This window comes from Eulemur rufifrons, chromosome 2, assembly GCF_041146395.1.
Source record: "Eulemur rufifrons isolate Redbay chromosome 2, OSU_ERuf_1, whole genome shotgun sequence".
Classification (NCBI taxonomy): domain Eukaryota; kingdom Metazoa; phylum Chordata; class Mammalia; order Primates; family Lemuridae; genus Eulemur; species Eulemur rufifrons.
The window spans coordinates 87,952,201-87,965,120 of NC_090984.1; the positions used below are offsets into that span (position 1 = coordinate 87,952,201).

Below are 12,920 nucleotides of genomic sequence, written 5' to 3' on the forward strand. Positions count from 1 at the left end.
TTGAGTAAGAGGTTACAAAGAAGTACTTTTCAGGTTAATTAATCAACAGGTGCAAACTGTTTTTTTTAAGGATCTTTTCCAAACAACCAAGGAGGAAAGAAATGTAATTTTTAAGTATTTTATGTGTGTTAATTCATTTAAAACTGTTACCATATGAAGTGACTGTTATTATCCTACCCTAAAGGTGAGAAAAGTGAGGTTTAGAAAGGTAAAGTAATTTTCCCAAGGTGGCACAACTAAAATGTGGAGAATAGGGATTTGAACCCAGGTCTGGTCTGTAAAAATCATAGAAAAGATTTTGATTATGTGTTATAAGTGCTAATGGTTGTCTCTGTAATATTGCCATATCATTTAAAATATGCATATAATTGTAGGAAATCATCCATGAAAGTATCGCGTGATTACTTACATGAATATTGTTGTCTATTTATTCAGCAGTGTTTAGTCAAATGGGATAAACTGTCCAGTGTATTTTTGGTTGTTATGGGGTAAAGGGGCTTAGGGGCAAGACAAAGAGAATGAATTTACTGGAAAGGGGGACCTATTTGAGCATGAAAAATATTTGGAAAAAATGTGGGATGCTTGTTTCTCTTTTACATATATAAATAAGAATTTATGAAACAAAATGCATATACTTTTATGTGACGAAGGGCATACGCTATTTCTTCCCTTTTACTTCCATTGCAGTATTTGGTTTTTTTACACTCTGAAATCAGAATGGCGGTTCATACTTACAGGCTGCCTACAGAGTTGCCATAGTAACATGCTGTTGGTTTTAAGTGAGCATGCTCGGAAAGACAGGAAGGTTTAGCAGAGGCTTGGCAGGTTGCCAATGGAGGTCTGCCAGATGCTTTGAAATGGGCTGTCTTTCTTTTCCTTTCATGTAATGTCTGATTTTTATGTGGAAGAGAATGTAAGTAGTGCTGTATAACCCTGCGGATGCTATGCCCTAAGAGGGAAAGCAAATATTTGCAAGTCAGACTGAAAAATGTCCAGACCCTGTACTGATTAAGTAGAAGGGGAATCTAACCATTTTGCATTTGAAAGGAAATGCAGCATATAGGTAAGATTTTTTCTCTTTTTGTATATTTAGTTATGATTTTGCTTGCCAAAAATGGAGTTAAATAAGAATTTTAGATATTGATGATGTTGCTGATACGGTAGGACTCATAACCAAGCGTAATTGTTTCTTGTATAAAAGACAGTAGGAGTCTATTTTTAGAATATCAATGGATGAAGGCTATTTTTCTGAAACATAAGATAGATTTTGAAATGAAAATGATAATGAGACAGTTTGGCTAAATTCAAGATTTAAAGTCTGAATATTAAATGTGATTTTTGTATTTTATCTGTATTTATTTATAGATTATATGTTTTCAGGGTAAATAGGCCACATTTTCAGGGTGTGAACTGTTGCAGTCTGTGGTTTAGCTTTTGTTTTTTTAATTAACATTATTTAGGATCTTATATTGCCCAATATTGAACAAAGATTGGTCTCTTTATTTTTGTTAATACTTTTAATTGGTATCCCTTCCAGAATGCATTTTCCCTGCCCCCCCCATCCTCTACAAAAACCCCCTGACATTTGAAGCAAAGAGGGTAAAAAGAGCTTTGTAGAAAGTTGCAGAGGGTGTCTGTCAAATAGTAAATTGTAAATAGTGCTCTTATTACAATGACTAATTTCATAAATATTGTAATGTTTTATTCAAGCTGTGAATAAACGTTAGTAAAAAAGAATGAAGAGCAGAGGCAAAGCTCTGTTACCTATTGTTTGCAGGTAATAGTAAAGAAATATTAAAAGGTAAGGGCACTTATGAGGATAGCATCTTCTTAAAATGTGTTAATTAAATTATGAGCCTATTAAAGTTAAGTGAATCAGGATGCTTTTCATCTGCTGAAAATAACAGCAAAATTACACAATTTAGGTACTGATTTATATGAATATTACTTTAAATTATTTTTCAGATGGTCAATTTCATAGCATATACTTTATTGAATTACTTGATATAAACTAACTCTTTTCCCTGGCCAGACAGGTAGATTTTCTTGGTGAAATTTTGGTTGCTTTAGAGAAAAATCAGCTGCATTTCTTGTTCTTAGGTTTAAGATTTAGTTGCTGAATCATTCTAACTTGTCTTGAACAGTAATTTTTGAAAATGTAATATATTGATAAACTGAAGAGCACTTTATACATAAAAAGGGGGAAAATGAGTATGGTATAAAATGAATAAAAATCTGGTAAGCCACGGCCTACCTGGCTTAGTCATTATGGGCCTTTACCACATAAGTGAGACTAAGCTGTTGTATTACATTACAGATTATGCATAGTCTTTCCAAAATGTAATGATGGTGTGCTTTCATGAAGATTTAATGTTGCTTTATATTGATCAAAAAATCTTTTAAAACATTTCTGTAAACTACTATAACAATACTGTAGTCTGTCATTTGGTGTTTGAAGTATAGCAAGCAAATTTTATGCAGTAGAATCATACAAGTGTTAGATACTTCTGCAGATACTTCTGCAGTGTTAATGCAATGGACAGTGGACATTGTGTTTATATTTGATGCTTTGGGCACCCTAACATAGTCTTCATAAGGAGATTTGAGATTCTGTGACTTTACCATATTTTGAATTCCAATTTGAATTCCATAATTTGAATACCAGTATTTTGAATTCCTAAGCATTGGTAGTTCAGGATTCTAGTACAAGAAATGTATCTCATACTGTTACTGTGTGGGAAAAGATTTGAGGATCTGAGAGAAAGTAGGTCTTATCTATATTGATGACTTTAAATTTCAACTCATTGATGATTATCCTGGAAAAAAAAAGCCCTGGAGAATATTTTTGTTGATATTACTTAAGTGTTTTTTGTTAAGAAAATATTATATTAGAAAAGATTTTACTGAATTTTCTTTTCACTTTTGAATTTGATTGAAAAGTCTATGTAAACATAAGTAATGATAACAACTACTCATTTTTTCCTGACTTGTGTTTACTTTGGATAAATACAGGAGAGTTTTCAAAGGGTGAATAAATGGATGGTTGATTAGAAGACTGACTATCAAGGGGAATGTGACTATTCTTAGCTTTTTTTAATCCTTTGGCTTGTTATGAGTAGGCTTATGTATTGGGCCCTTTCAAAAATATCTTATAGTTTCATTTTTAGTAATGAAAATTAGAATTTAGTGAATTTTTCTAAGACCTGCTCTTTTTAGTGTAGAAGTATTGACACCCATTTCTCTAATCTTGTGAATTTTCTGTGGATCACTGTTACATTTAAGTAAGATTACATTTCACTATTGTAATAATCATAAGTATTTGAGTTTTTTATTCATGGAAATATGAATATTATTTTTGTTTAAATCACATATTATTTGTGACTATTAACTTATGCCTGTTTGTAAATTGATTGTAAAGGCATTTGTTAGTGATTATTGAAGATCACTTTGGGTATAGACCTACAGTAAATGGTTGATAACTCAGGAAAACCATGCTAAGTTGGTAAAATTTAAAGGAAGTTTTACATGTAATGTTAATATTTCAGGAATATTGAATAATTCTACTTGCCAGTTGAGTGTCTCTAAGCAGATCCTAAAAAGCCAAGCTTCAATGAATAATTGAGACTTTAGTTTGCAATCAAATAAAATAACTGACTTAAAGTTTAGCCAATTAAACAAGAAAACAAAAATGCCTTAATGTGTTCAGCAAAATCTTTCTTCGCGATAAGACTCTGGCTAAATTATGGTCATCTAATCAGATTAATGAGGATTACACATTTGTACACAATATGTAGTTATATTTTTATGTAGGTAATACTTTTCATATCAACACATTTTACAGTTGCGGTCATATGATAGGGTTGATTGATACTAAAAACTTGGATGTGATAGCATCTAAACCACATCTTGATTGAACTGTATGTACCTTTTCAAGTGGGGGAAAAATTACTAGGCTCAGTTAACTCTGATGCAATACAAGAGTCACGTAATCATTTATTTTAGGTAGGCTACTATTAAATTATATTCTGAAATTATAAAACAGTGTCTTGCCATGAATATATTATATCTTATATGAGCCCTAAAATTTTCTGTAAGTGTACAACAGGAAAGAATGGAACCACTATAAATTTTATGATTACCAAATTTCACTGGGTCTTAACATAATCAGTCAATTCCCAGTTTCTGTAATCAAATTGTTATCTCCTCTATTAAACCAACAACCGTACCGCATTCCATTCCAACTTCAGAAAGAAACCGGGAGTTTCAGATGGAATCCTGCTCCAAATCCTACCTGCCTGCTCACTTTCCCTCCAAGCACAATTGATAAGGTGTTGTCCTCCTCTGTAAGATGAGTCCCTCAGTTCATGCTCTGGATCTCATTCTCTTCTTACTTTTAGGAATCATAGACTGTCAACGCTCTCTTTTCTTTCTGCATCTTTAACCTATTTCTTTCCATTGTATCCTTCTCATCAGCTTTTAAAAACATACTTACATCTCTCCCAAACTTCTGACAACCCCTCCACCAATCTTCTGGCAACCTCTGTACTTTCCCTGCCAGATACTACGTTCTTTCTTCACGCTCTTGGCCAGATTGCTCAGTTATATAGACACTGCTCCTCACCTCACATTCATACTTTTTTGTTTTGAGACAGAGTCTCGCTCTGTCACCCAGGCTAGAGTGCCGTGGTATTAGCCTCGCTCACAGCAACCTCAAACTCCTGGGTGCGATCCTCCCTCCTCGGCCTCACATTCATTCTTAATTCACTGTAGTGTGTCTTATCCTCCCACAACTCAAACAACTTTACTACAGTCACCAGTGACTCCAACAGACTTTTGTACTAAATCAAACAAATTTTTGTACTGATCTTACTTGACTACTTAGTAACATTCAGTACCTCTGATATACCTAATTTCTTGAAACACTTAACATCCATGACATAACTTTTTTTTCTGGTTTACTTCCTAACTAAATGATATAATGACTGCATATCTATATGTTCATCAAAGATCTCTTCTTAGCTCAAGACATTATATCAAACTGCCAATGGGGATTTCTTTTTAACTCGTAAGTACGCAAACTCAGTATGTGGAAGATAGCACTCATTCTCTTCAAACCTATTCTTTTCCTGATTGTCCTTCATTCATTTCAATAGAAGCACCATTCTACCCAGTTGTCCAAGCCAGATATGTGGAAGTTACCTTGATTCTTCCTTCTCTTCCTCCCCCCGTTTCAGACACTGAGTCCTTTCTCTCGTACCTACTTGAATAAATGTGCCTATTTCTGTTAGTTTCTACTCTTTGTCAACCTTGATCCAAGCCACTGTTCTCTTTTATCTAGATTAAGGCAGTAGCAACCTCACTGTTCTTCCTCTAATCTATTCTCTGTAGTGGATCTAAAGTAGATTTCTTTTTTAAATGAAAAAAATATATATGTGATTCCTTTAGGAATAAAATAATTTTAGGGCATGAAAGAGGTTATAGTTTTTATTCTTTTGCATTGAAGTATTTCTAAAACATATTGCATAATGCCATCCCTTTCTCAAAGTGGCATACTGAACATTATTCAACATCATATTTACTTCATTTAATTACTGTATTGTAATACAACACTGTCATGGCTGTCAGCCCTTACACTAAATGACATATGCCTATGAAGATTGTGAACTTTTCTCTCAGTTTCCTTTCTTCTGAAATCTGTATTGTCAACTGTCAGTTTTTTGCATGTAACTTTCTGGACAGTTCTTCAGAATTCTGCTGGGGGCTGGGCTTATTAATAGCCTAGGGAATGATTTTGACCTGAGTTACCAGATTTAATACTGGTTTTGTTTTTCACTTAAAGTTAAGCTTTTTTTTTTCCCTTTTTTAGTTCCAGGATAAGTCTGAGTTATCACTTAATGTTAAACTTGAAGTTTAAGTTTTTAAGTTTTCTTTTTAAATTTAAGTCTTTATTTGCAATTTCACTAAGTGTTGTGACGACAAAATACATCCAGTTTACCGTAGCATACATCATCAGTAAGATGTACCTTTTATTATACCACTGTTAAAATATTTACCTTTTGTAGGAGATGGAGACAAGTAACAATGACCACACCAAATACTTTTCTCAGTTTATTCTTGGAGACTGGGTGGTTTTTAAAGTGAGACTGTTTACTTAATCCTCACAACATTTTATTAAGATATTTGTATAAAAAATATATATATATATTTACAACATCTTCCACCACCTTCTCTGTTTTTCATAAGTGAAGAAACTGAGATTTAAAGAGGTTACAGAAGGTTTCACGAGCTTTTAAGAAAATTTTCTCTCCTTCTCTAGGTTGTAAGGTCTGTGAAAGTAGCGGATGTCAAGTTTTTGCTTTTTTCCTTTCCCACCAGTATAAATACCTACCAGCTAGCAATACAGAGCTTAGCTCATATTAAACCTTCATTAAATAGTTTCTGAATAAATGAGTGAATGTGGACTGTGCAATTATCCTAGCAAATTACCAGTTGAAACAGGTGCTAAGAGATTTATTTTAAGGTTCTAAAAAGTTCACTTTGGGAGGAACCACAGGATAAGCATCTAACTTCCCTTCTTAATATCTCTTTTGTCAGGCAGTGCACCCTATAGGCAATCTTATTTTCTTACATAATTTTGTAAGTTTATAAATGAATTCTACTTGGCTTAAGCCAGTTTGGGATAGTTTTGTGTTGCTTGCAATGAGAGGTCTTGACTAGTAATACTCCTCCTTTGTATTTTGCCCCACTTATTTCAGGTGTCTTCTCCCTCGTCTTTTCCCCTCCAATGTATTCTCCATAAACATCTTTCTAAAACATAGATGGTTCCTGCTGGAAACCCTTTAGTGGCTTTCAGCACCTACAGGATAAATTCTAGGTTTTTTATCACAGGCCTTCAGAAGTCTGGCCCTTTATGATTTGACCCATGCTCACCTTTTTATTCTGCCTTCCACTATTCTTCTGCAATACGAAACTTCTTATAGCTCCCCTTCTGCCACTTAGATATTGTTCAGAAGCTGTTTGTTGAGTTGTCAAGTACATTATGTTGGATATCGCCTTTGTGTTGCCCATGCCCTTTATCAGTATTAAATATAACAGGAAAAATAAAATGAAAGTTTTAAAAAACTCAGAAAATGGATAAATGATAAAAAACAGCTGATATTTTAAAAACCTAACAGATGTCTATGTAGGAAAAAAGAGGGCTCTACTTGAATTAAAGTGAGTGAGTATGGCTTACACGTCCTATGCATTAACCTTAGTAAGTTATTCTGGTATTTATTTCACATTTTTAAAAAATTAGTGAGGCTGTTTAATACATGTCAAAGTTTAAACTGTTATACAAAAGAGTATAAGCAGCTACTGGTTTTGCTGCTTCCCTCCTGTTAGTCCTCCAGCCCAGAGGTGCCCTGAAAACTCACTTCTGATGTACTTCTTGCAGTGCTTTAGCTCTCCAGGCTGGGGCTTTCTTAACTGTCTTAACATATCTCCTTCCTCAATTGGGATCTGCCTGCTTGAGAGGGCTCCTCCTGCTGGCTCCAAGCTGAGCCTCTTTTTTTGGGATGGTGGCATGGAGGAGGGGAGATCAAGGGATTATAATTACGGAGGAGTGGGGAGGACTTATGATGAAGTTTCAGAGATGGGGTGAGAAGAGGAGGCAATGAAGAGGACCAGAAGAGGGGTCACAGATAGCACCATGAAGGGGGAACAAAGCTGCTTATGTCCAAAGTAATATTATTTCACAAAAATCCTAGCATTTTGGTGTTGGAAAATTAATGTGGTATACTAGAGTGCCAAAAAGGGGGAGAAAAAAAAAGGGGGTGTGTTGTATAATCATTAAAACTTCTAAAGGATTCCCATAGGGGTTTTCAAAAGCTTAGATACCCATCAACAAACAATGTGTACAGTCACAAACAATATGTACAGTACAGGGAAACCAAAAAGATTAGGTTTAGTTACAACCTTCCCCACTCTCAAAAATGTCAGTTTTGGGGGCTCCAGTCTGTTATGTGCTTAAAAGCTATCCCAACTCACTCACAGAACTGTGTACAAGTTACATGGGTCTCTAAGGGGCTTTGTGTAAAGTGCATCATATTTTATTGGCATTTATTTTGACAATTTTGATACTTTCTGTATACCTTCCTAATTTTTATTGAAAAGTAGCGTTGCTAGCTAAGAAAGTTAATTCAGCAAAAAGGAAGTATTATTAAAAAAATAAATTATATTTACCTCCCATCTCAATACGGTGGTAGAAAGTCTGTTCTTCACTAGAATTTATGCCATTTCTGAGTGCATAATCTTTCATTTTCAGATTAATGTATTTGGGAGAGAAAGGGAAAAGGTAAATGCCAGCAAGTAATTGTGCCACAACCACCTGTCTTAAGAACATCCTCAGCCATTCTTATTTTTTCTCCCTTTTCTCTGACTCTTATTTTTATTATTATCATTAATGTTAACCCTCAAATTCAATTAATGTGAAACTAAGGAATACCCTCTCCTTGATTCTTTCACACAGATGTCATTTTCATTCCCATAAAAGAGTGTCTAAAGTAAGTATCAGTCCTTAGTGATAAAATTGTGAGTAAAATAAGTACATCCCAAACCTACAGAACTTACTGAGCATTTACATGTGTTAAAATTTTGAGTCTACAAATGTGAATAATACTTAAATAACAACAAACAAAAACCCCTCAGCATTAACTTTTCTCTCTGCCTCCCTCCCCCCACCTTCTCTCTATCTTTCCCCCTACCTTCTCTTTCCCTCTCCTCTTTTTCCTCCCCTCCTCTTCAGGGGGAAGAGGGTGATCTTTCTATCCTTAGTAGCAAGACTAATTCAGGCATTCATTCTCCTCCTTGTGGACTCTTATAATAGCTCCCTTTCCCCTCCCAATTCATCAAACCCGCTCTTGGCTGAGAACTTTTTAAAACACAAATATGATCTAATTCCTCTTTAGCTTTCTCAAACCCCACACCTACCCACAATGTCAAGTTCTTACTCTTTAGTGTATCATTACAAAGACCTTTCCTAATCCCCGTCTGCCTTTGCCAGTCTCATGCTTATGCTATTTGCTTTCTAGCTCCAGGGCTGTCTACTTTGTACATTTTGAAGCGTTCCCTAATATTATTATTGCCGTTTCATCTCTAGCAAAACCATTCAGTCCCTCATTTGCTCGTGTATTCTTTTATATATTTTACAACACTTATCACATTGTGTTACATTGGCTTGTTTTACCTTTCTACACCCCCTGCCAGACTCAGAGCAGCAAAAATAGAAGGTACTATGCGTTCTCATTTTAATCCACAGTGCTTTTGCACAATCTCTGACTCATAGTAACCATCAATAAATGTTTGAACTTAATTTGAAGACATAGTGCTTGAAGTCAGAAAATTTACAATCTGGTAGTGTGGATAGATACACAACTGCCTATAGTACTAGGTACAGTATATACTCATTCTAACTAAAATTGGGAGCTTCTTAAAATTATGATCATATACGTGCCTCTTCTATATCATGAAGCTCCTTCTCTGCTCTGGCATTTTACTGGATGCATAGTTACTTTTTACATGCTTGATTAAATGAAAGGAAGAAGGCTCCTCAGCACAATCTAGTGGACCCTTAACCTCCCATCCTTGCAACACTCTACCGCTCTAAAACCCTTGAGAAATGCAACAGCTTCTGTCTCCCAACCAGGAGAGAGATGCTATAGGTATGAAAATACCATGAACAGAGAAAGCAAACCCTGATAGCAAATACAAGCCCCATACCAAAGTCATAAAGACACATTATTCTAATTGGAGACATTTCCTGACATGTGCAATTTTACTCCAAGGTGTTAAGGACTACCCACATAGGTAACTTCAAAAACACAGTTGTGAAAAATTGCTTATTGTAAGAGATGAAGCCATTTTAAGTTTTATAAAAACAATCAGATAAATTTAAGACTTTGTTATGGTCTCATATTCATTTATTTTGGGTGGAAAATAAATTTGTTACCTTATTTTTACACTTTTTACTGTACCAAAACTTACAGATTTTATGGCCATGGTTTCTTATGGAACCTAAAACACTCTTGGTCATCAACTCACTTTTAAATAAAATGCATTTAAACCAATTTTTATTCATAAAAATATATTCTTAATCATTAAGAATTTATCAATTGTTTGGTACAACCTTAACATGTGCCTGATTTTTAATTGATGGGTTGATTTTGTTCACTTGTTTTTAGGGGCAACTTTAATTTTAAATCAGTGCCTTTTTAAAGGATTGCTTTTACATATATTGGATACAACAGTCTTACCTGAATTCCGTAAGATAATAAATACTGGAATGAGATTTTAATCTGAAGAGAGAATATTGTGATTATGCGGCACAGGCAAAGCATAGAGCTAGTGTGGCATAAACAGTTTTTGGTTTTGTTTTGTTTTTCCCCACACTAGGTGTCCTCAAAGTTAGTAAGTGAAATGATTCCTGGGCTATTGGATTACTTTTTTTCTTGAGTTAACTCATTGGCAGTTAACCTTATAAAAGCAAGATTTTTTAATTCACATGGGGAAAAAACTGCCATTTCTTGATTTGAGCGTTAATGAACCCTTTAACTTTATAGTGATTATTAACTTTTAAATTGCTGACTTTTGAGGCTTAGAACTTTGACTTAAGTTTCTTTATGTTTCCTAAAACCGAAAGTATTTCAGTGTTATAAATGATTCTGAATGAATGTACTGAAAGATAAGAAAAAAATAATTTAATATAAGATCTTACTCCCTTTCTCTTGATTGCCTCATGGGTTTTAAATTATATATTTTAATCAACTACTTATTCATTGGTCCTGGCTATATTGTTAGCTATTAGATAACATAGTTTTAAAGTGACTTGCCCTCTGGACACTGAAAGCTAAATATTTATTGCTTGAGAGTTTGAATGTACTTGGTTTTGAAAAGACAAAAAATCTGAATTCTTCTTTTAGAACATAGAAAAATAGTACTCTAAAATTAAGTTATGATCATTTATATGGAAGAAATGTATCAGTGTTTTGTTTCTCCATAGTATTGCTAAACTTTTAAGTAAAAATTTTCCCAAATGTTAGTTATAAGTAGTCTATCAGAAAAGAAGATCCGTAATCCATTTGTTTGACTAGAGCCCAGACCTTGACAGTATAGGAAGAGATCACATTTGGTTTATATAATTAATAAAAAGGAACACTTAAACAGGAATTTTAGGAATAATTGTTTTTACTGGAATGTATCTTCTTCTTCTCCTTTTTTTTTTTTTTTTTTTTTTTTTGAGAGACAGGGTGTCAGTCACCCAAGCTGGAGTTCAGTGGCTGGATCCTAGCTCACTACAGCCTTGAATTCCTGGGCTCAAGAGATCCTCCCACCTAGGCCTCCCAAGTAGCCGCAACTACAGGCACACACCACTGTGCCTACGTAATTTTTTAATTTTTTGTATGGATGGGGTCTTGCTGTATTGCTCAGGCTGGTCTCAAACTGCTGGCCTCAGGCAATCCTCTCGCCTTGGCCTCTGAAAACACTGGAGCAACCATGTCTGGCCAAGTCTTTCTTTTTTTTTGAAAGAGCTAAATTTGTAATTAGTATCTAGTTTCCCTAAGAAATACTTCTCATTGTCTTAATTTCAGGGGTTGCAAAGTGAACCACAGAGGCCATACAAGAACGCCAAATGAGAAAAACAGGCTATTATGAGACAAGAGGGAATGATGGGGTCTGGGACAAAGTAGAATTTATATGACTCACTTAAATACATTTAAATTTCTTTAAAACATTGTGCTATTTAAACAAAAAACCTTTGCCACTGTGACTTTGCAACTCCTGGTTTATATTCATTTAACAATAACAAAAACCTTAATGTTGGTATGTGAATTATTTTTATATAATAAACACATATACCATTATTGTATTCATCTACCAATATATTTGTATAGGCCGCATAGTTTTCTGGGTTATTTTTGTTTTTGACACAGAGTCTCATTCTGTTGCCCCAGGTAGAGTGCAGTGGTGTCATTGTAGCTCACTACAACCTCAAACTCCAGGGCTAAGCAGTCCTCCTGCCTCAGCCTCCCAAGTAGCTGGTACTACAGGTGCATACCACAACGCCCAGCTGTTATAATTTTTCTATGTTTAGTAGAGATCAGGTCTCCCTCTTGCTCGGGTTGGTCTCAAACTCCTGAACTCAAGCAATCCTCCTGCCTCGACCTCCCTGAGTGCTAGGATTATAGGTGTGACCCACCTTGCCCAGCCTGGCCACATAATTTTTTGATGGGTTTTTTTAAAAATACCAAATGAGGTAAAAACTTGACACTACCACTCCTTTCCTCAATCTTTTCCTCATGGCTAATTTTAGTCCTTATGGTGATACTCAAGGGTAGGTTTAGAGTGATAAATGGGGTGGAGGCAGACATTATATATCTTCACAGTTGCATTAAATCAGTTGTACCAAAATATGATTTAACATCTGGCATTGTAGGATTTTGAGAAAATTCAAATGTTCCAGCTTCATTAAAATTTTATCACCTTACATTGGGTTCACAAAAGCAAAAAATAAAGAAAGTCATGTATTTCTTCCTGTTGACTGTGCTATATACATTTATATATTTTACCTTTACAGCCTGAGGAAGAACTTGATCCTGAAGAGAGGGACAACTTCCTCCAACAGCTTTATAAGTTTATGGAAGACAGAGGTATTTTCATGTTCATTATTTAAACGTAGTCATTTCTTTTAAAGTTTACATTCAAAGTATATGCATTGTTTTTGTTAATATAGTGTATATAGTTTTGAATTTTAATTAAAGCCTAAGAATCAGTTATACCTGATGATGATTAAAATATTTGGAATAAAAACAAACTATTAATATCTATTTTGAGTAGAAGTAATATGCATACCATTAATTACTAATGCTATATTTATGGCAAGT

The 12,920-nt window shown here is 34.5% G+C and overlaps 1 protein-coding gene across 1 annotated transcript in view; it reads left to right on the forward strand.

The window, feature by feature from the left end:
- Positions 1-12,920, forward strand: part of ARID4A (AT-rich interaction domain 4A) — a 66,657-nt gene that overhangs the window by 24,594 nt on the left and 29,143 nt on the right. The window contains exon 12 of the mRNA XM_069487259.1: positions 12,614-12,686. Within this exon, the coding sequence (XP_069343360.1) occupies positions 12,614-12,686 (73 nt within the window). The remainder of the gene's footprint in view (positions 1-12,613; positions 12,687-12,920) is intronic.